The sequence below is a fragment of the Mauremys reevesii genome, linkage group 1, assembly GCF_016161935.1.
Source record: "Mauremys reevesii isolate NIE-2019 linkage group 1, ASM1616193v1, whole genome shotgun sequence".
Taxonomy (NCBI): domain Eukaryota; kingdom Metazoa; phylum Chordata; order Testudines; family Geoemydidae; genus Mauremys; species Mauremys reevesii.
Genome location: NC_052623.1, coordinates 2,443,327 through 2,466,529, shown reverse-complemented (window position 1 = coordinate 2,466,529; position 23,203 = coordinate 2,443,327). Strand labels below are relative to the sequence as shown.

The window sequence follows — 23,203 nt, the reverse complement described above, 5'->3', positions numbered from 1 at the left end:
CAGACTAGATGATCATAATGGTCCCTTCTGACCTTAAAGTCTATGATTCTATGATTGGTTATAAAATGGAAGAAAGATTGTTTGGTAAGGTTTAGTAAGGACCAGTTTGGAATGTTATTAAAATGGAAAAAGAGAACTTCAAGGAAAATAAAGATTTTTGTTTTTAAAAGCTTAGTATGAAAGAAAAGAGGCAAGTTATTAAAGAAAAGACATATTTTTGGTTAGGTTTATTAAGGAGAGATGATTTTAAAGGACAAGTTTGCCTTCTTATTAAAGAATCTAATTTTAGAAGGTTTATTAAATATAAAGTTAGGTTAAAAGAGAAATGCTAGAAAAAAGGGAATTTTATAAAGTGAAGACTGTTTAGTAAGCCCATGGTAAAAATATAAAGGTAGGTTAATAAAGAAACATTTAAAATATTAAATATAAAGGTAGGTCCTTACTGAAGGTCATGTAGGCCGCTTGAGCCTTGCCTGGACAGATAGGGAGCCAGCCACAGGGCCCGGGTTAACCTATCCCATCCGGCACCCATGGCTACCCACTCAAAGGTGCAGAGGAAGGAGTCTGGCTCATCAGCGGGGCCCATCTTACACAGTCCCAACCCTGATGCTGAGGTGGGACTCACCAGTTTTGTAGGAGCTGCTGCTGCACATTGTCTTGCTCCCTTATAAAGTCCTGCAGGGTTTTCAGCTGTTCCACCTGCCAGGAGAGTACGATCTGCTTCTCCAGTTGGTGGGATTTCTGGAAGGCTCACAGCACCTTTTGCATCTCCTCCTGTTGCTCCGCCAGCCATTGCAGGGTCCCTTCCATCTCTGGGCTGCCACGCACTCATGCTGGCTCTGGGTCCTGAACATGCCGCCACATGTAGCAAGGCGCAGCTGGGCCTCTCTTGCTTCTGCCCCTGCTGCCCTCACCAACCAATCAGGGACGCCTCAGGGAGATGCAATCACCAGTGTACTTAATTTATAGTTATTTCCCACCACCACCTTACTATCTGTACACTGGATTTCACAACCAGGCATCACAAGCAGCAGATCAGGGCCCGGGTTAACCTATCCCATCCGGCACCCATGGCTACCCACTCAAAGGTGCAGAGGAAGGAGTCCGGCTCATCAGCGGGGCCCATCTTACACAGTCCCAACCCTGATGCTGAGGTGGGACTCACCAGTTTTGTAGGAGCTGCTGCTGCACATTGTCTTGCTCCCTTATAAAGTCCTGCAGGGTTTTCAGCTGTTCCACCTGCCAGGAGAGTACGATCTGCTTCTCCAGTTGGTGGGATTTCTGGAAGGCTCACAGCACCTTTTGCATCTCCTCCTGTTGCTCCGCCAGCCATTGCAGGGTCCCTTCCATCTCTGGGCTGCCACGCACTCATGCTGGCTCTGGGTCCTGAACATGCCGCCACATGTAGCAAGGCGCAGCTGGGCCTCTCTTGCTTCTGCCCCTGCTGCCCTCACCAACCAATCAGGGACGCCTCAGGGAGATGCAATCACCAGTGTACTTAATTTATAGTTATTTCCCACCACCACCTTACTATCTGTACACTGGATTTCACAACCAGGCATCACAAGCAGCAGATCAGAGCCACCAGGCCCTCTCAGTCTCTGACCTTTCTCTTCCCCTTCTTTCCAGCCTGTATAGCCCCTGGCTAATGCAACTGGCAGCTGTTTCTAGTTGCCAGGTAGGCACAGGTCTATTCAGCCAGCTCCAATCTATCCCCCTTAACTGGAGCAGGCGTGGCAGGGGGCTGATTAAGCACTCCTTGCCCCGCACCCTGTTGCAAGGGCCAGACACGGGCACTTAGCTCGCACAATGGGCCATAGAGGAAACACTCCTCTGTAATATGTTCAGTGGCTGCCTTTGTGAGTCAGCAAAGCAGGCTAGGACATGGGACCTGCTCATGTGACCCTGGACTCCAACCTGGGCCAGGAATGTTCCAGGCCCCTGGGCTGTGGGCTTCGTTTGGGACGGTAAAATTCCATCCACAGGGCAGAGGATATAGAAGGAGCCTGGAGACATCTCCGTCTTGTCTTCATTTCTCTGGTCTGGGTTTCCAGCAAGGAAGCTCTGAACAAGAATTGATGACACCCAAACTCCTTTTTCAGAGAGACTTTTGCAAGCTAGCAGTTTATTCCATCACTCCCATGATTGTCATCTCTGAACACTGAAACATCATTTGTATGTATCTGGTGACCCCGACCGCTGATCTGGTGAGTAAGCGAACCTGCCGTGGTAAGAATCGCAATCCAACATGGCAGCACACCTCGGGCTAGGGAACCCCCTGATCCCCTCCCTTTTGATCCCCACGGAGTTTGATAACTCCTGGACCCGCTGGAGTGCCAGTAAGGGGGGGTCCATATGAATTTAAAAAAGAGAGTGGGGAAACATGGACTGGCATAGGTAGAGCGATGGTAGAAACCGAGGCTCTAAGAAATAGTAATAAAAGTAAAAAAGCAAGAATTTTGCAACTCATGTCTATGGCAGTGAGATGGCTTAACCAGCATGCTGGCATGCTGGCCAAGCAAGTAACAGTAACATATAAACCTTGGTATCAGAGGCCCGGTATGAGGCCTGAGGCCTGAACTAAAGTAATGGACAAGTCTTTGCTAACATAAAGCAAAGTTAAGCTGTGAGCCGGAGGCAGGCCCTGCTCACAGAAGCTGGCAAGGAAAGGGCTGATACGTACCTAAAAGGTACTGAACATTCACATACTTGCATATTCCACACAGATAATAAAGAACAGGCTGGCCCATCCCAATGACAGGGGCAAAAGGGTAATATGATGGATAGAGTTGTTTTGATCGAACCAACATGTACAAGGTAGAAGGCGGCACCTAAATACGTAGAGGGGTTGTACCTTGCTACGTAGAAAAGTTGCACCTCAATATGTCAGGTGTGATGTGTAACTTGTTTGTATCTGTGTATAAGAATGCATCTCTGGGGCGGTGTCTTTGTCCAGCCGAGGGGGCAGTGGAAAGTCCCGCCACTGACTGAGCTGAGTCCATTGCCAAGAGGCACTTTCTCGTAGTATGCCCTGAATTAGACTAAGAAATCTACAGGGAACTATTATTGTGTCCAATATGGCAATAAACCTGGCTGAAGTGCCTTCGTACCTTACTGGACTCTGTGGTTATTGGGGGTTCTCGTCGGGTCTGCTCTGTCAGCTATCTGCGCAGAGCTGGGGCAGCACACAGAGGGAACACACGCACGCAGCCTTGTGATATCAACATTGGAGAGAGCAGAGCACCACACCGGTAACGCTCTGACAACACAGTGGAGCGCCCTCTCCTGGTGGTGTCCTGCCCATTGTCTCACCCTTGGTTGGCGCCAGAGCCCATGTCGCTCTCCAGCTCACGGTGTCCTCTTCAGGACCCCTGCCCTCTGACAGTGCCCCGTAGTCCATCCACACCCCCTTCCGTGGGGGGGGGGTCAATAAGCAGTCTTTCTGCGCCTCAGCCACCATGTCCAACCACACCTCCAAAGTCTAATCCCTCCTGTCAGGGATCTGGCGTAGTCTGTGATGGCCGCTTCCCATGGCCGATGGCTGGGTGTACTGTAAGGGGGAAGAGGGGGGACCCAGGCCTGCCCTCTACTCTGGGTCCTGGCCCAGGGACCCTCTGGCAGCAGCCTCGCTGTTCTCCTTTTCTCCTTACCTGAGGAGGTTGTGAAGGCTAGGACTATAACAGCATTTAAAAGAGAACTGGATAAATTCATGGTGGTTAAGTCCATAAATGGCTATTAGCCAGGATGGGTAAGAATGGTGTCCCTAGCCTCTGTTCATCAGAGGATGGAGATGGATGGCAGGAGAGAGATCACTTGATCATTGCCTGTTAGGTTCACTCCCTCAGGGGCACGTGGCATTGGCCACTGTCGGTAGACAGATACTGGGCTAGATGGACCTTTGGTCTGACCCGGTATGGCTGTTCTTATGTTCTTATGCTGCCCTCGTCTGTCCACTTCCCTGGGCTGCTTCCCCTATGGTCCTTGCACCCGCTAGGCCCTTCCCTTCAGGACCTGCAGCCTGGCAGGCTACAGGCTAGAGCTTCTTTCTGATCCCGCAGCCTGGGCAGCACTGCGCTTTCCGAGGTGCTAGTCTCCCAGCCCTGGAGACTGACCTTCCCCTATCAAAGGGCTGGGACAGACTGACTGCTCCCTTCCTGGACAACCTTTATATAGGGCCAAGCTGAGCCCTGATTGGCTGTCTCCAATCTTGGCTCTGATTGGCCCCCTGTAAGCCCTTTTCTTATTGGCTGCCAGTCTGTACAGGCCCACTGGCCTGCCGCAGCCCACACTCTCAGGGAGTGGGACAGCCGCCCCACTACATGCACACAGAGTTGACTGTCGATAGGTGCTTCACAAATTGTTGCTCACTACTCCCAGGAGGTATCTCACTTTTACAGATGGGGAAACTGAGGCAGCAGGAAGGGAAATGTCTTGAGCCAGGAACACAGCCCATCCATTGCTTAGTCTCCCTCAGACCGGGCTTGTATAGTCCATGCAGCAGCACAGAGGCCTGGTGCCTTCTGTCCACTGGATTCTCCAGTGAGGGGATCTCCCCTGATTTCAGTGGGGCTGCAGCCACTTACACCAGCTGAGGATTTGGCCCAAGTCATTTAACTAGAAATAAAGCATTAGCAGAGACCAGTTTGCTGAGAGTGAACAGTCCCAGCTCTGTCACGGATTTGCTGGGTGACCTTGGACACAGCTTCTCCACACATTAAATAGAGATGATTATTTAATATGTTCAATATCCTGCTACCAAAACGCTCTAATCAGAGCCTTTGAGTCACATGCTGCACTGATTTGGTTCCTTGCAGCACATTGTTGGTCCTCTCTGTAGAGTTCCAGGTAGTGTGTCGTCCCTGGTAAACAAGCAAGACAAGGCTGAAAACCGAGCTTTGTGGAAACCTGTTTTTGTGGCTGTTTTTGTTTTGTTTTGGGTTTTTTTTTTGGCTGTTTCTTTAATAAATTCCTCTTATTTAAAAAGGACTGCAACTCCACTGATCATGGCACACAAGTAGCCTCACTGCATCTAATACAACGCAGAGGAGCAATGCCCATTCATGGTCAGAGCAATGGTTATGTTGCCCTGGATTTGAAGGGGCGTGTATAACCCAGAATCTGATCATTATGTGCATTCAGCCACCCTGAAATAATGGAACAGAACACCACATAGCTAAGATTATTTTGGAGGGAAGATGTATTTGGGTGTGGGGCTTTGGCAGAAGAGACAGGGTTAGGGACGGGGTCCCAGGGGTCATGGTGGCTAGTTCTCTGTAAACATCCACCCAGTGTGAAGCGACAGTCAAAAAAGTGAACAGAATGTTGGGAATCATTAGGAAAGGGATCGATGATAAGACACAAGATATCATATTGCCTCTTTATAAATCCATGGTACGCCCACCTCTTGAATACTGTGTAGAGATCCAGTTGACCCATCTCAAAAAAGAAATATTGGAATTGGAAAAGGTTCAGAAAAGGGCAACAGAACTGATTAGGGATATGGAACAGCTTCCATATGAGGAGAGATTAATAATATTGTGACTCTTCAGCTTGGAAAAGAGACGAATAAGGGGGGATTTGACAGAGGTCTATAAATCATGACTGGTGTAGAGAAAGTAAATAAGGAAGTGGCATTTATTCCTTCTCATAGCAGAAGAACTAGGTCACCAAATAGGCAGCAGATGTTAAAAAAAAAAGGAACTATTTCTTCACACAGTCAGCATGTGGAACTCTTTCCCAGAGGATGTTGTGAAGGCCAAGAATCTAACAGATTTCAAAAAGAACTAGATACATTCATGGAGGATAGATCCATCAATGGCCAGGGTGGGCAGGGATGGTGTCCCTAGTCTCTGTATGCAGAAGCTGGGAATGGGTGACAGGATGGATCACTTGAGGATTCCCTGTTCTATTTATTCCCTCTGGGGCACTTTGGATTAGCAATTGTTGGAAGACAGGATACGGGGCTAGATGGGCCTTCGGTCTGCCCCAGTATGGCCGTTCTTATGTTCTATGGGGTCCAGTTTGCAACAATTGGAAATGTGACAACCCAATGAGTTCTACAAAGACATAATCCCCAGTTTGTCACTCTTACAGAGCACAGTAAGGTCAGGGAAGGGTTTAATGTCTCTTTGATTGTCCAGTAAGTGATTCAGCGAAGAGGGCCCACCACCATGTCAGCAAACAGCTCTGCACAGAGTTTGCTCTGAGACCCAAAGTACCAGGAGAAAACTTTAGGTCCTTTATGAGTAAAGAGCCGGAGCAGCCGTTTCCGGATCTGTTCGGTCCTCGCCCCGTAGATGATGGGGTTTAGCATGGGGGAAAGCAGGAGGTACATGTTGGCCATGAGAACATGGAAACGCAGGGCTACATTGTGGCCAAACCGGTGCATGAGAGAGGAGAAGAGATGTGGGATGTAGAAGGCTAAGATGGCACACATGTGGGAGCTGCAAGTCCCGAAAGTCTTGAGCCGGGCGTCCTTTGTGGGGAGGCTGAAGATGGCCCTGAGGATCTGGATATAGGACATGGTGATAAAAAACACATCTAGACCCTTCACACAGAATAGCACAAAGAGACCATAGTAACTGCTGACACGGGTATCAGCGCAGGCCAGCTTCACCACAGCCATGTGCTCACAGTGCGTGTGGGGGATTATGTTGGTTCTACAATATGGCCGCCACCTCGCCAGGAAGGGATAGGGCATTATGAGCATGCCACCACGCAGCACCACGGCCAGCCCGATCTTGGCCACCACGGGGTTTCTCAGGATGGTGGAATGTCTCAGGGGATGGCAGATGGCCACATAGCGATCAACAGCCATGGCCACAAAGATCCCAGACTCTATCACTAAGAAGCAGTGAATGAAGTACATCTGGGTGAGGCAGCCGCTGAAATCGATCTCCCCGGAATTGAACCAGAAGATGCTCAGTGTTTTGGGCAGGATGGATGTGGGCAGAACCAGGTCGCTGACAGCCAGCATGCAGAGGAAATAGTACATGGGCCCATGGAGGCTCGGCTCTATTGTCACGATGAAGAGGATGGTGATGTTCCCCAAGATGGCTATGGCGTACATGATGCAGAAGGGGATGGAGATCCAGACATGGGCCCTCTCCAGGCCAGGAATGCCCAGCAGGATGAAGGTGGAGGGGTTGGTGAAGTTGGTTGTGTTGGAATCTGACATGGAGTAGGGGAGAAGGTGTCCAACTCTGAGGTAAAACGGTGTCTCTTGTGTGTACCATACGTTCCTCAGACTTCCCTTATGTGCCCAGGGTCTAGGGTGATGGTCGCAGTACAAATGCCTGGATGGAGAGACAATGTTAATATGAGACACTACATGCAGAACTGGAGGCTGTTCTCATAAGGTAATAATTGGAGATATACCAATCTCCTAGAGCTGGAAGGGACCCTGAAAGGTCATCTAGTCCAGCCCCCTGCCTTCACTAGCAGGACCAATTTTTGCCCCAGATCCCTAAGTGGCCTCCTCAAGGCCTCCTCAAGGATTGAACTCACAACCCTGAGTTTAGCAGGCCAATGCTCAAACCACTGAGCTATCCCTCACACTGCACACATTGAAAATGACATTTTCATTATTAATAGAAATGAATTATGAACATCTGACCCTACTAATCCCATTTCCATATTTGAAGGTGCACCCATAATTTCTACTTGTCATGGTCTGGAAAAAATTAATAGATACCAGCAGGAAACACGAGGGTGGATACTGTGTTTCCGTCATTGTTCCTTATTGCAATGTAACCCAGCCTAGAGAAAAAAGAATGAGTACTTTTGGCAACTTAGAGACTAACAAATTTATTTGGGCATAAGCTTTCATGGGCTAAAACCCACTTCATCAGATGCATGGAGTGGAAAATACAGTAGGAATATATTATATACAGAGAGAGAGAGAGAGAGAAAACATGAAAAGATGGGGAGTTGCCATACCAACTCTAACAAGATGAATCAATGACAGTGTCTATTATCAGCAGGAGAAAATAAATGTAGTGATAATCAGGATGGCCAATTTCAAATAGTTGACAAGAAGATGTGAGTAACAGTAATAACATATCATCATGAATTGGTCAGAATATAAAGACGAGGCTGCTAGGCAGCTCTCTCACACCACATTCTACAGGCCATTACCCTCTGATCCCATTGAGAGGTACCAAAAGAAACTACACAATCTACTCAAGAAACTCCCTGACAAAGCACAGGAACAACTCTGCACAGACACACCCCTAGAACTCTGATCAGGGGTATTCTGTCTGCTACCCAAGATCCATAAACCTGGAAATCCTGGACGCCCCATCATCTCAGGCATTGGCACTCTAACAGCAGGATTGTCTGGCTATTTAGACTCTCTCCTCAGGCCCTACACTACCAGCACTCCCAGCTATCTTCGAGACACCACTGACTTCCTGAGGAAACTACAATCCATTGGTGATCTTCCAGAAAACACCATCCTGGCCACTATGGATGTGGAAGCCCTCTACACCAGTATTCCACACAGAGATGGACTACAAGCCGTCAGGAACAGTATCCCTGATAATGTCACAGCAAACCTGGTGGCTGAACTTTGTGACTTTGTCCTCACCCACAAAAATATTTCACATTTGGGTACAATTTATACCTTCAAGTCAACGACATCTGCTCTGAGCTCCTGCATTGCACAGGCCGTAGGACTGCCCTGGATGAATTTGAAACATGGCCAGAGACAGAGACAAACCCTGATCCTTGCTAAGTTGTTCCAGTGGTCACTGTTAAAAATTTCCACTTTGTCTCTAGTCTCAATTTGTCTACCTTCCACACCCAGCCACCATCTCTTGTTAGACCTTTGCCTGCTAGCTTCAAGAGCCTGTTGTTATTAAGTTTCTGTTCCCCATGACAAGTGTTGATAGAATGCAATCACATCGCTCCATAACCTTCTCCTTTTTAAGAGACTGAGCTCATTCAGTTCTTTGGGCAGCCTTGCACTTTCCCCCCGAGAAAGTCCTGTCTCTTGCACAGATGAGCTTTACCCCTGCTGTCGAGAGTCCCATTGTGCAAGAGAAGTGAAGTTGCTGGAAATTTAGGGTCTGTGAGTCCCCAGGCTATTGTGGAGCTTGAAGATGAGGACCAAGACCTTGAACTGACTTGATTTGTCTGTGAAGCTAGTGTAGAGCGTGGAGGACAGGTCTGGTGTGCTCGCAGTGGCCTGTGTTGCTGAGCAGATGCACAGAAGCATTCTGTACTAGTTTGAATTTCATGAGCAGTGAAGGCATCATGCCCAGGTATTTTGTATTACTACAGTCCAGACAGGAGATGATGAAAACCTATATAACTGAGGCCAGATCATCATCCAACAGGATAAGATGGAGACTCCTAGTCAGCTTCAAATGGTAAAAAGCATTACCTACAGACCCTTCTATGAGAGAGCTCCGCATCAGCAAGATATTGAAGAACACTCTGAGACTACGGACTGAACTGCCCAGTTGCAGGTGTGAAACTTCAGCCAAAGGAGGCTGCACCGTGGCTGCCAACTCTTCAAAAAGTTTTGCCCTGCCCACCAGCATCGCCTCTGTCATGCTTGGCCAGCTGTTCTGTCCCAAAACTGGGCCATCCTGGTGATAGTGGTGTGGCTGTAAGGGAAGGACAGGAGTAGTTTGGCGTCACCTGTATATTATGGCATTTGAGTCCATGTTGGGACTCCAGCCATGAGGGGTCTAGTGCTGGAGGTGCAGTTCCCCATCCCCACTAATTGGGTGCATCCCTCCAAGAAGGATTCAGACCATTTTAGTGCATCCCTCTGGACTCCCGCTGCCTCTCAGGTGAGACAGCAGCATCTCACTGCCAACAGTGTCAAATAATGTAAAGAGGTCCAGGAGGACGAGCACGGATGTCTGCCCCTCATCCATTAACAGGAGGAGATGGGCCATCAGTGGGTCAAGAGCAGGGGAAGTGGATAGTAATTGATAGAAATGAGAAGTTCTGAAGTATAGAAAATGGCTAAGGGAAGCAAAAGACACCAGAGACAAATCCATGGCTGGCAGGGCTAAGGAAAGTAAGATTTTAGGAATATTAGAAGCATAGGAAATCCTAAGAGTGGTACAGGCCTTTACTAGATGGAGATGGTAACACTGTTAATGATGATGCAGAAAGAAGCAGGATGTTGTACTCATGAACATGATCTTCTTTGCAGTCCCCTGGTAGCCATGGAGGACGGTAAAAGCACCTACTGGTGAGTGATATTTTAAAATGAACAGCGCCAGAGACCTTGCAACCAAGGAGTCCTAAAAGAGTTGTCTGAGGATACCTCTGCCACACTGATGTAAAAAACCGGGTTACTTGGGTATTAAATGCCCGTTAGCTTGTTAAAGCAGCAAAGAGTCTGTGGCACCTTATAGACTAACACCTGCACAAAAGCTCATTATCTCATTTTTTTTTAATTAATAAAGAATGAATGCATGGTTTCAAAACAGTAGTTACTTTATTTCGAAGGGGGGAGGGTGGTTGGCTTACAGAGAATTAAAATCAACAAAGGGGGCAGGTTTGCCTCAAGGAGAAACACACACAACTGTCACATCAAAGCCTGGCCAGTCATGAAACTGGTTTACAAAGCATCTCTGATACGCAGCGCGCCTTGCTGTGCTCTTCTATTCACTCTGGTGTCTGGCGCAAAATGATTTTCTGCTGTTGCTTTCACATAGGGAGGGCTTTGTCAAGCCAGGCCTTAAAAACTTCTAAGGAAGGAGATTCCACCACCTCCCTAGGTAACCCATTCCAGTGCTTCACCACTCTCCTAGTGAAATAGTTTTTCCTAATATCCAACCTAGACCTCCCCCACTGCAACTTGAGACCATTACTCCTTGTTCTGTCATCTGCTTCCACTGAGAACAGTCTAGATCCATCCTCTCTGGAACTCCCTTTCAGGTAGTTGAAAGCAGCTATCAAATCCCCCCTCATTCTTCTCTTCCACAGACTAAACTATCCCAGTTCCCTCAGCCTCTCCTCATAAGTCATGTGCTCCAGCCCCCGCCGGACTCTTTCCAATTTGTCCACATCCTTTCTGTAGTGCGGGGCCCAAAAATGGATGCAGTACTCCAGATGTGCCATCATCAGTGCTGAATAGAGGGGAATAATCGCTTCCTTTGATCTGCTGGCAATGCTCCTATTAATGCAGCCCTTAGGCTCCTTCAGGGTTAGGCAGCAGATGAGCCAGGGTTTTGAGAAAGGCAGTGGCACCTAATTACCTTTGTGGATCTAGCCCTGGGCAGCTTTCTGGAAGATCTTTTAGTCAAGTGTGACCCTGGACTCCATCTTGGGCCAGTAACTTTTCACACACAGAGGATCCCTGAGACATCTCCATCTTGTCTTCATTTCCTGTTTCATTTCTCTGACTGGATTTCTAACAAGGAAGCTCTGAACAAGTACTGATGACCCCCAACCTGATCTGGTGATTTCAGAGAGACTTTTACAAGCTAGCAGTTAATTCCAGCACATCTCTGATTCTTATCTATTTTATTTATTATTAAACCTTCGGTTCATATTTACTAATGGATTGGCAGCAGTGTGATTATTGTCTAAGATCTGAGTTATGCAATGGCCTGGCTCTGTGGCTGAGCTCTTGAGATTAGAAGGACGCTATATGTGGTGAAATTGGTCTTCACTGACCACTCATCATGGAGTTCAGTGTCCGGGTGGTGAGCCAAGGGCTGGGATGCCTAAGGAGACTGCATTTTTGATTTCTAGTTAAGCAGTGTGGTGAGACAGAAGTTTACATTTCTTACTGGATTGGTGTAATCTAGCAACAGAATAACCACCATGGAAATATCTGTTCAATCGCAACAGTGGCCAAATCAAAGATAATTTTTGGATTCCTAAGGAATGGGATGGAGAATAACCTGCTCTGGATATGCGCTGAGTTTTAGTCACCCAGTCTCCATAAAGGATATAGCAGATAGAAAGGGGATTTTCAAAACAGGCTGTGAGAATGGGGGAGGCTGCCATACACAGACAGACTGAAAAGTCTGGGACTGTTTAGTTCAGAGAAGAGGCATAGAAGGGGGCATATGATAGAGGAGAGGAAAATAACAGAATGGAACCGATTACATTCCAATGGACAAACAGAGAACAGTTCCCAGCCAATAATATCTATAGACAGTTAGTGCTTCAAAAGTGCTAATTCCCCAAAGCTGAGGCAAATTATCAGCAAAACTGTTTGGGAGAAAAATTTAGACAGAAAAATGGGAATGAAATTTGAGAGTTCTTTAAGAACAGTTCTTGAACAAGCATTTATTAAATAGCTAATAGGTCAGGATTCCATAGTCAGAAAAGTGGGTAACTGTGGCTAATACCCTTGTTCAGTGGCAAAGGGAAGGCAGCAATTGAAGGGGGAATGAAATATATAACAAACTGGAAAAGTGAAAATAGATAGCAAGTAATACAAATTGGAAATACTGAAAATTGATAAAAGATGTTAAGGATATCAGGGGAAAATCCATGCTTGGCAAGGATAAGGATAACAAAAAGGACATTATTAAGTATATTAAGAACATACGAAATCCTAGAAAAGGTAGATAATTCCTACTCATACCACATGAGGTGATTAAATACTTCCAATCTGTTAGCAGTAAAGGAGGAAGTTAAACAGCATCTACAGTAGAACCTTAGAGTTACAAACACCAGAGTTACGAACTGATCAATCAACCACACATCTCCTTTGGAACTAGAAGTACACAATCAGGCAGCAGCAGAGCCAAAACAAACAAAAAAAGATAAATACAGGACAGTTCTGTATTTTTTTAAAAGAGAAAGTTTGAAGAAAGGTTTGCAGGGTTGGGAAACAATGGAAAAGCTAGTATGAGATTATTTCCAAAAATGTCTAGGAATATAATTAATGCCAGTCAACAATACGATTTATGGAAAACCGGTTTTGTCAAATAAACCCAATTTCATCCTTTAATGGGAGTACACGTTTGGCTGATCAAGGGAACCACACAGCTGCAATAAACTTCTATTTCTCTGAGGCATTTGATTTAGTAGGGAAAACATTCAGATAAAAATATCAACACTCTACAATATCAGTGGAGCACACATAAAATGGACTGAAAACTGGCTAACTGACAGATCTCAGAAAGCCGTTGTCAATGGGCCAGTGTCAGTAAATGCGGGTGTTTCCAGTGGGGTTCGTCCAGGTTCAGTTCTGGGCTTCATGATATTCAGTATTTAAATCAATGATTTCGAAGCAAATAGAAAATCAGTGCAGATAAAATTAGCAAATGATCCAAAGATTGGCAGAGCCCTGAGATGCTAGAGGAGGAGATGACAAGGGGAGTTTTCGTCAGTGAGGCCTAACCAAACTACTGGCCATGGCCCCAGATTTTGACCTTGTATGGTTTGTGTGCTAACAACTTTCATGCTGAAGAAACCACTGTGACAGTGAAATGCAGCCACTCTGGGGCTGGAAGCCATCAGCCCCTGGGGGGCGCACAGGAAAGAGGGGCATTTTGGTAAGTGCTATGGAAGCAAGCGCATCACCTGTTGCAAGAGTCCTGTGGGGGTTTAATGGCTGTGCAGAGTGGAAAGGAAAAGAGACCTATTCTCTATCCCATCATGACCATGTTGCATTGAGTTTGTCGAACACATGAGCTACTAAGCAAGAGATTGGTACCTGTGAGTCCTGAGATGGAAGTGTCTCCCTGGGAATCCCCCTCAGGTAGCTGTGTCCCACACCTCTCTCACCTGAGCACATTCAGCACCATCCCATGCGAAGAGGGGTGTGCACCATTTATAATATAGCTCTGTGCAATCCCAGTGGGGTTCGCTCAACCTCTAGCGAAGAAGCAGGCATCTGAATGTAAACAGGCTGGAGAGAAGCCTGTCTGCACTTCCGTGTTCTTTATCCATGTTTAAGAGTAAGCAATAATTAAAGGACCTTCCCAAAGGGAGATGAGAACTCTTGGGCTCTGCGCTGAGTCAGAGAGGAATTGGCTGCTCTGTGCACTTGTGTATATTTAGAAATTATAGTTAATTAGTAAGAAAAATAGGGAAAATGCCTAGGTCTCCATAGGGTCGAATACCCTGTAAATGCCCAGGATGGCTGGGTAGATAGTAGACAGTCCAATCTGGAGAAAGGTGCATGAGGGGAGAAAGGAACACTATCTGCAGACCCAGGGGCTGTTGCTAAGAGATCAGAGATCAGTAATTATCATCAGTAACTATCATTGTACTACATAGCACCCTTCCTTGAAAGATCTTCAAAACACCTAGCAAAGGAAAGTCACAATGAATATATCTCCATTATACTGATAGGTAAACTGAGACACAGGGAGAGGTGACTTGGCTAAGGTCACACAGAGAATGACAGAGAGAACCGAGGGTCCTGTATTCCATGCTGTGACCACAGTCTCTCCATTAGTAGCTGAGCGCATAGAAAGAGGGAAGTGGACTCAGGTCTAGCAGGGCCTGTTTGTTGAGTGGGAGTGATGCATTTCCCTGGGATGCAACATAGAGCTGGGGCACCTCTCAGCCCTCTGGCAAACCAATCTGGGCCCCCTCTCACACTGCAAGGCTGTGACAAGCTGCAATCCTCTCCGGTCTTGCACTTACAAAGCCAGACACAGACAGGGACACACCTAGCTGCAGTTACGTGAATGCTTTCACTTGCCAGTTCGTCACATCTCCCTAGCCTAGGAATCCAGGGCTGTATTATCTTGCCCTAGTCAAAAGCCTGATGAGTGCAAGTTTATTACCCAGTCTGCCCCTCCATCAGTGTGGAGAGGACAATGCACCAGCCCCTGTTCCTGAGCAGATTTCCCTTTTACATTTCAAACAACACACTTTTTTAGGTTAAGAAAAGTATAAAACAGATTTATTAACTACAGAAAGATAGTTTTAAAGTGATTATAAGTAATAGCAAACAGATCAAAGTTGGTTACCTAAGAAATAAAGAAAATTGCATTCTAAGTTCTACACAGTAGACAAGATTTGAACCAAGCAGTGTCTCACCCTGATGGTACAAATTGTCCACCAATCTCCCATAGACAAGCTAGAATTCCCTTCAGTCCCCAGTTCAGTCCTTCTTCCTAAGGTGTTTCCAGGTGTTGAGTTGTGGGGGGAGTGAGGCCAAGTAATGATGTTGCTTCCCCATTTTGTAGCTTCTTCATGTGGAGGGAATTTCATTTTCCCAAGCAAAAGTCCCCAGCACAGTTCATGGAAAAATACAGGCAGAAGATGGAGCCCAGTGTCACACCAGTTGGTCACATTGGAAGAGTTATAGCAGGGGCCATTACCCATATCTGGGTGTTACCCAGGAGGAAACACGTTTGAAATACTGGTACATAGTCAATATACATAACGTTAGGTACAAAATGATACATGCACACAAATAGGGTGATCACATTCAGGAAATCATAACTTTCCCATTGATACCTCACATAACATAGTTGGTATACGACCAGGGGCGGCTCTACAAAGTAGGCTGCCCCAAGCAGCGCGGAGCGCTGCGCCGCCCTTCCCCAGTCCCGCGGCGGGTCCCCTCTTCCCGCGGCTCCGGCATCCTGGGGAGGGCGGTATTTGGCTCCGGTTGAGCTCCCGCCGGCATGCCTGCGGCAGGTCCACCGGAGCCCGGGACGAGCGGACCTGCCGCAGGCATGCCTGCGGGAGCTCAACCGGAGCCGCGGGAAGACGGGACCCGCCGCAGGCATGACTGCGGCAGGTCCGCTCGTCCCGGGCTCCGGTGGACCTGCCGCAGTCATGCCGGCGGGAGCTCCACCGGAGCCAAATGACGCCCTCCCCAGGATGCCGCCCCAAGCGGGCGCTTGGCCCGCTGGTGCCTAGAGCCGCCCCTGTATACGACACATCATAATCATATCACCATGATACATGTGTGGGTGCTAGGGTGTTGCTTTGGTGCACAGAATGTCACACCGCCCTCCTTAGTTTACTGCCGGAGTGCTAGTCACTGAGCGATGCGCAGGCAGTGTGCCCGGGGCCCTCTTTCGGTTTTGACCATACAATTCCCAAGTGTTGCAAACATTGTAGTGTTACCCACAGGTGTTCTTCCAAATTCCTGGGTATCTTTTAACACTTTCTAGATCAGCCTAGTGATCTCAGAAGTCAGGGCATGTCTACACTGGCAGAGTTATAGTGCTGGGAGTTAGAGTGCCACTCAGAGAGCATTGAAGGGAAACCATTGTTGTGTGATCACACTGCCATCTACCTGCGCAACAGCATATTCACACTTGCAACACTTGCAGCGGTATTCAGAGTGGTGCACTCTGGGTAGCTATCCCACAGAGCACCTCTTTCTCTTCTGCCTCTAAGAGTTGTGGCAAGGCAGAGGAGGTTGCGGGGCATCCTGGGTCTTGTCCTAACGCTCCATGATGCATTGCTTCACATCTCAGCAATCCCTGTGCTTCCATCTGCATTTAGCACCATCTTTCAACTGTGTCTGTACTGCGCACCCTGTCTCTTTGGGCTGCAGGAATGGATCCTGAACTGTTGACCAGAATGCTGCTCACTCTGACCAACACGTTTGTGATGCTCTGTACCTTGGGAGAACAACCTACACCCCCATCTTCATTCTTATAATATGATTGTGTGGTATCCAACGCAGAGATTGTCATGTCGGATGTCTTCGGAAGGCTCTTGATGCACTGAACATTGTTGTTATAGTGATGTTATGGGTTGTAATTTCATGTATATAGTTATGAGGCTGAAAATGTGTTTTCATGGCTTAAAGCAAGCCCAGGCAAAAACTCTCCAAGAGCAGAGGGGCAGTTCACACCTCATCAGGGCATGTATGGGACAAACCCAGCCCAGCCTCACAAGAACAATGGACACTGGCCTAGGCAGCAAAAAAGGATCTCTTGGATTCTCGAGTGAGTCACCCCCCTTCCCTTGGTCATTTTGGGACTGCGATGAGGTAATGCTCACCTGACGCTGAAGTGGGGGCGCAAAGCCAAGAGGGAAGAAAGAACATGATAAAAGAGAGAGAGACATTTACCAGCTCTTCCTCTCTCTTCCACCTCCATCTACAGACACCACCACCAAGTGACTGAATCATTGATCAAAGGGGAGATCCTGGCTGAAGGGCAACCAGCCAGCCTGTGGTGAGAAGCATCTATATTTATAAGGGCATTGAAAGTGTTAAAATCAGCTTAGAATGCATTTTGGTTTTATTTCATTTGACCAGACTTCTTGTGCTTTTACTTATAATCGCTTAAAATCTATCTTTTTCATTAATACATTTGTTTGTTTATTCTACCTGAAGCAGTGCATTAACAAGCCTGGTACATATCAATTTCTTTTTTAGATTGATGAACCCATATAAGCTTGCAGCGTCCAGGGCCATAACTGGACACTGCAAGCCGGAGGTTCCTAGGGTTGTGTCTGGGACTGGAGATATTGGCTAGTGTCATTCGGTTCCATACTCCAAGGAGCAGCTTACATGGCAGAAGCTGTGCGTGAACAGCCCGGGAGTGGGGGTTTTCACAGCACAGCAGGGTAAGGCTGGCTCCCAGATTGAAGGATTAGAGTGACCTAGCAGATCACCGGTCACAATGTCACAAGTGAAAGTGGAGTTATTCCTTAATCTACAAAGGCAAGAGGAGTGCAACATTGATCTCACCACACGTAGTAGCTACAACACAAGATTGCTTGTGACATTCACGGAGGTGCTGACTACAATGCAACACCACTTCTGAGCTCTGGAAACAAGCACTGAGTGGTGGGATCACATTGTGATGCATTATCTGGGATGACGAGCAGTGGCTGAAGAACTTTTGGATGAGGAAAGCCACATTAATGGGACTGTGTGATGAGCTTGCCCCAGCTCTGTGGCACAAGGACTCAAGAATGAGAGCTGCCCTGTCGCTGGAGAAGCATGTGGCGATTGCACTGGGGAAGCTGGCTACTCCAGACTGCAACCTATCGCTCACTAACCAGTTTGGAGTGGGAAAGTCGACCGTTGGACTCGTGTTGACGTAAGTCTGCAGGGCCACTAATCGCATCCTGCTCCGAAAGACCATGAGTCTGGGTAATGTGCATGACATTGTGGATGGCTTTGCACAAATGGGCTTCCCTAACTGCGGAGGGGCGATCGATGGGAAGCATATTCCAATTCTGGCACCAGATCACCTAGTCGCCAAGTACATTAATCACAAGGGTCATTTCTCAATGGCTCTCTGGGGCTTGTGGCTCACCGTGGGCATTTCACAGCCATTAACACAGGCTGGTCTGGAAAGGTGCATGATGCACACATCTTTCAGAACACTGGGCTGTTCAAGAAGCTGCAAGCAGGGACTTTCTTCCCAGATTAGAAGATCACCATAGGGGAAGTCAAAATACCCGTTGTGATCCTGGGACACATTGTGATCCCTGCCTACCCTTTAATGCCATGGCTTATGAAGCCATACATGAGTCAACTTGACAGCAGCAAGGAGCAGTTCAACAACAGGCTGAGCAAGTGCCGCATGACTGTTGTGTGTGCTTTTGGCGGTTTGAAAGCCCGCTGGTGCTGCCTCTGTGGGAAGCTGGACCTGGTCAATGACAATATTCCTATGCTTATAGGCGTGTGCTGTACGCTCCATAATATCTGTGAAGCTATTCACTCAGGGCTGGACCACAGAGGTTCAGGGCTATTAGAGGGGTGCAGCACAGGATCATAAGGATCAGTGATCCCTTGTGACAGCAATTTGAAGCTGAAAGCCACTAATATTTGTTGCTGTGCTCAGGAGTGCAGTGCTTGTAATGCTAGGAGGTGATTGGTGCAGACGATACAATATATGATTTAACATAATTGTATGTTGCTTTGCAGGGCTTTTTGCTTTCAGTTAATAGAATAAAGATTCCTTTCAAACCAACACAATTATTTTATTAAAAACAACAACTGGAGGAGAGAGTCAAGCCAAAAAACAAACCAAAAAAATTCAGCAGTGAGGGGGATGGGAGAAGGGAAGGTGTCGGGAGGAGGAGGGGTCCCAGGATGGCTAAAGATTTGTGTATGCCCACGGATCATATCCAACCATCTCCTTTGAAGTAGAATGCAGCGGGTACTGTACTTCAGCAGGGCCAAACTGCAGAGGGATGGGTGTTGAGTGCAGTGGGCACTGGGAGTCCGCAGTGCTGGTCTGTGAGGGGGGAGGAGTGGAACGCCGCAAGTATAGACTGGAGCCAGGAGGCTGATAAGAGTGTGTGGGTGGTGTATGGGGAGAGCATGGGAAAGAGTTTGCGACAGCAGATGCAGGGGAGGGAGGACGTGGAGCTGCTCGGTTTCGCCTGGAGTGTGTCTGGCACTCCATAACATTTAAGAGCCACTCCATGGCTTCATTCTGGCACGCCACATCCTCCTTTTGGTCCTTCTTCTCTCTGTCCTGCCACTCCTTCAATTCCTGTTTCTCAGTGGCATAGTGCATCATAACCTCACAGAGAAAATCCACCTTAGTTCTTCTTGGCCGCTTTCTAATTCTGCGCAGCCATTTAGACGCTGATAACAAAGAAGGAGGCAGGGCTCCCAAGGTCATCTCTGTGAAGTTTAAATGCAACATTTTACAGAAGCAGGATTGTCTGCAACACAGAGAACACTGATTCCGTGATTTAAAGCACAGCCAGTACTCACACACCTGTCACTGACTGGCTGACCCCAGGCAGGCACACGTGAGCCACAAGACCCCCAAAATGGTGAGCAGGCAGAGTAAATCACTCCTCCCGGACCCTGCTGTACACTGGGCTCGTGGCTCTTGGGGAGAGCCAGCACCGTAGGGAGTGCGGGGGCTGATAATCATTCCCATCCCCACACTTTCCACAGGAGAGATCATTATGGACAATATCTCGCTGCTGAGGGTGAGCAGGGAATCAAGGGAGGGTCTTCTCCAAGACTGCAGCTTCCGCCCTGGCCTCTATGCAGCTCGCCTGTGTACAAAAATGGTCCATCCCCCGCACCCCCATGATGGCACAATGGCACGGGAAAGTTACCATTGATGGGGCAAGAAACAAAGCAGCCCTGACGAAGAACCTGTGGCAGCAGATTGCCCAGTATCTCCACGAGAGTTTCCTGGAGATCTCTGAGGGAGATTCCCATTAAATGAGGGAGTCAATCAACAGCCTGTTCCACCGCTCAGGCTAGGCATGCGGTAGAAGACAAGCCTGCTTTCTGCAACCCTCCTCCCCGCAACAACTCACTTCAGTGATTCCAAAAGTCAAATCCACTTACCAGGGGCCTCCTCTCCTGCTTGCACTTCACCAACATCTGACAGGTGTGACTAGCTAGCCTCCTCCGGGGTAGAAAAGAGCTCCTGGCTGCATGCATCTCTGGCCTCCCAGTCATCCTCTGCATCTGGGTCCCCCTCCACTTCCTTGCCCAAGATTTCCTCCTCCTGGCTTGGTCCACTCTCGACTGGTACACGAGCCACGGAAGTATCTGCAGTGGTCTTCACAGTGGAGGTGGGGTCACCACGGAGTATCACGTCCGGCAGCTCATGGGTTTGCCTCCTGTGCCTTGTGGAAGGAATCCTGCAGCTCCTTCACTTTGACCCTGCACTGTGGTGTGTCCTGATCACGGCCCCTTTCTGTCATGCACTGTGAAATTTGTCTGTAGGTATCATAATTCCTATGGCTGGAGCACAGCTGGGACTCGACAGCCTCCTCTCCCCAAATGCTGATGAGGTCCAGCAGCACAGAATTGCTCCAAGCAGGGGATCGTCTGGTGCGTGGAGCAGGCATGGCCACCAGGAAAGATGCGCTGAGACCACTGCACGTGTCACCGAGCAAACAGGAAGGGGACTTTCAAAATTCTAAAGGATTTACGGGGTGGGGATGATAGCTGGTTATCCGAGGCAATTCAGTAGAGTTCAAACCGATGACCAGAGAGGCAAGAACAGGCATTGTTGGACACCCCCCGGAGTCCAATCACAGTGCTGTAATTGACCATGATGTCTACACTGGCACCACAATGCTGTACCCCCAGTGCAGAAAGCCTTGCGTCGGGGTGGGTTTTTTACAGCACTACAACTGCACAGTTTCTGTGCCCTAAGTGGCTTGGGAGTGTGTACACCTTGGGAGTTAGAGTGCGGAAAGCTGCTTTACTGCACAGAAACTTGCCTGTGTAGACAGAGCCTTAGAAAGTGTGCCTTCTCTGGGTCACTAGAAAACCTTGCTGTGTATCTGTGAAGCATTGTTAGCCATTGTGCTTTTCCAACAGGTGATAAATGAATAGAGATACTCATAAATGTCATGAGGTTGTGTGCCTCAGTTTCCCCTTCCTTGCAGAAGACCAGGCTTATTATGGTTTCCCTGCTGTGACAAGCTTTAAGCTTGTTTACAGGCATTAGCTGAAAATAGGATCCCCATAAAGCTTCTTGTTTACTACCCCTGGCATGTCCAAAAGCTTTCCCCAAAACTCATGCATGTTACATCTTTTCATAGGACTTACCATCAGTACCAAACTCTTTATTATAAGGTTCACCATTAGCAACCATCTTTCAGTTATGAGATTTAACAACACCAAACCTTTTATCACAGGTAGGCATTTCCAAATATTTTTATTATACCAAGCCTTCTTCTTGGACAGTTTGGTTTATTCAATATCCACTGAGTCTTTCAACTCCTCCCTGAACCTTCACATGTGTTTAGTTACTGGTTTTCCTTTCCTCTCAGTGTCCCAATCAGTAGGGATCTCCATCTTAGGTTATCTTTGGGGTCTTGGTGTGCCAGGGCGTGGAGAGGTACGGATGTAAGGGGACTTTGAGTGTTGCCAGCCTTCTGTGGAGATGTTTCCCACCCCCAGGGTTATTCCTATGCGAAAAATCCACACACACACACACCCAGGCTTTCCCTGAGATTCCCACTCCAAGCACTGGGACCTTCTTCACCCCTTTCCTAGAGGGTTGTGAACTCTACTTTCTGGGCTAAGCGGTGTGTCTTTCACAGCTGCTTGGTATGTCTTACCAGCCTGAGGAATTACTTCCTCCCCTCTGTCTGATGGGTCATTAGCATTTTCACAAACAACTGTCTCTTCCCTAGGATCTACATCCTGTCTTAAAGAGACAGAGTTTTCCCGAGCATGTGAGGAAAAAAGTCCTGCAAAATCCGGACCTGCATTGGGGTATCCTCCGTCATCCCTCTCGCTATCTCTAAGAGGTCAGTCGTGTGACTGCTCCCCTGGAGAAGAGTCTCAAATCTGAGCCACAGGTTAGGTGCCTGGCAGCACAGATACTGAATCAGACATTGTGTCTTGGGCATCCTCCCTCATGTGATCAGTGATGAGACATATCTGTTCTTCCCCTATTCCTCCCCCAGTTTCTGGGCCCCCTTTTAGGATACATACACCTGTGCTTCTAGAGTGGGATCTGTCCCCTTTCAGTTGTGAAGGACTCACAACTAACAGCCTAGACAGTTATCTCAGTGGCACATGCTCAAGCCCCGTCCCTTCCTGAGGTGCTGTTGCCTCCAGCTGCAGAGTTAATGGAACTCACAACTACCTCCTCCGTTGTTTCTAAGGTTCCATCATGACTGGTTATGCGGAAGCTAATTTTACAAACCCGATATGATAAGTGACAAATGCCTGAGGGGACCCTGTGCTCAGGTTCATAGCATTCTCATGGGCTATCTGCTGCCTCCTTCACCGAGAAGTCTGAAGGAATGCCTAACATAGTGAATGCTAATGGGAAGGGGGTAGGCTTAGAAGATAAAATAAAAAAAGAATAAGTTAAAAATCACTTAGAAAAGTTAGATGCCTGCAAGTCACCAGGGCCTGATGAAATGCATCCTAGAGTACTCAAGGAACTAACAGAGGAGGTATCTGAGTCTCTAGCTATTATCTTTGGAAAATCATGGGAGACGGGAGAGATTCCAGAAGACTGGAAAAGGGCAAACATAGTGCCCATCTATAAAAAGGGAAATAAAAACAACCCAGGAAACTACAGACCAGTTAGTTTAACTTCTGTGCCAGGGAAGATAATGGAGCAAGTAATTAAGGAAATCATCTGCAAACACTTGGAAGGTGGTAAGGTGATAGGGAATAGCCAGCATGGATTTGTAAAGAACAAATCATGTCAAACTAATCTGATAGCTTTCTTTGATAGGATAATGAGTCTTGTGGCTAAGGGAGAAGCGGTGGATGTGGTATACCTAGACTTTAGTAAGGCATTTGATACGGTCTTGCATGATATTTTTATCGATAAACTAGGCAAATACAACTTAGATGGGGCTACTCTAAGGTGGGTGCATAACT

At 47.6% G+C, this 23,203-nt stretch overlaps 1 protein-coding gene across 1 annotated transcript; it reads right to left on the bottom strand.

The window, feature by feature from the left end:
• Positions 1-6,148: 6,148 nt before the first annotated feature.
• LOC120374501 (olfactory receptor 52M1-like) lies at positions 6,149-7,177 on the bottom strand. The gene has a single exon (XM_039494262.1). The coding sequence runs from the start codon at positions 7,175-7,177 to the stop codon at positions 6,149-6,151; it is 1,029 nt and encodes a 342-aa protein (XP_039350196.1).
• Positions 7,178-23,203: the final 16,026 nt, after the last annotated feature.

Excerpts from the sequence above, each read along its gene's own strand:
- LOC120374501 (XM_039494262.1), bottom strand. The coding sequence starts at position 7,177 with ATGTCAGATTCCAACACAACCAACTTCACCAACCCCTCCACCTTCATC.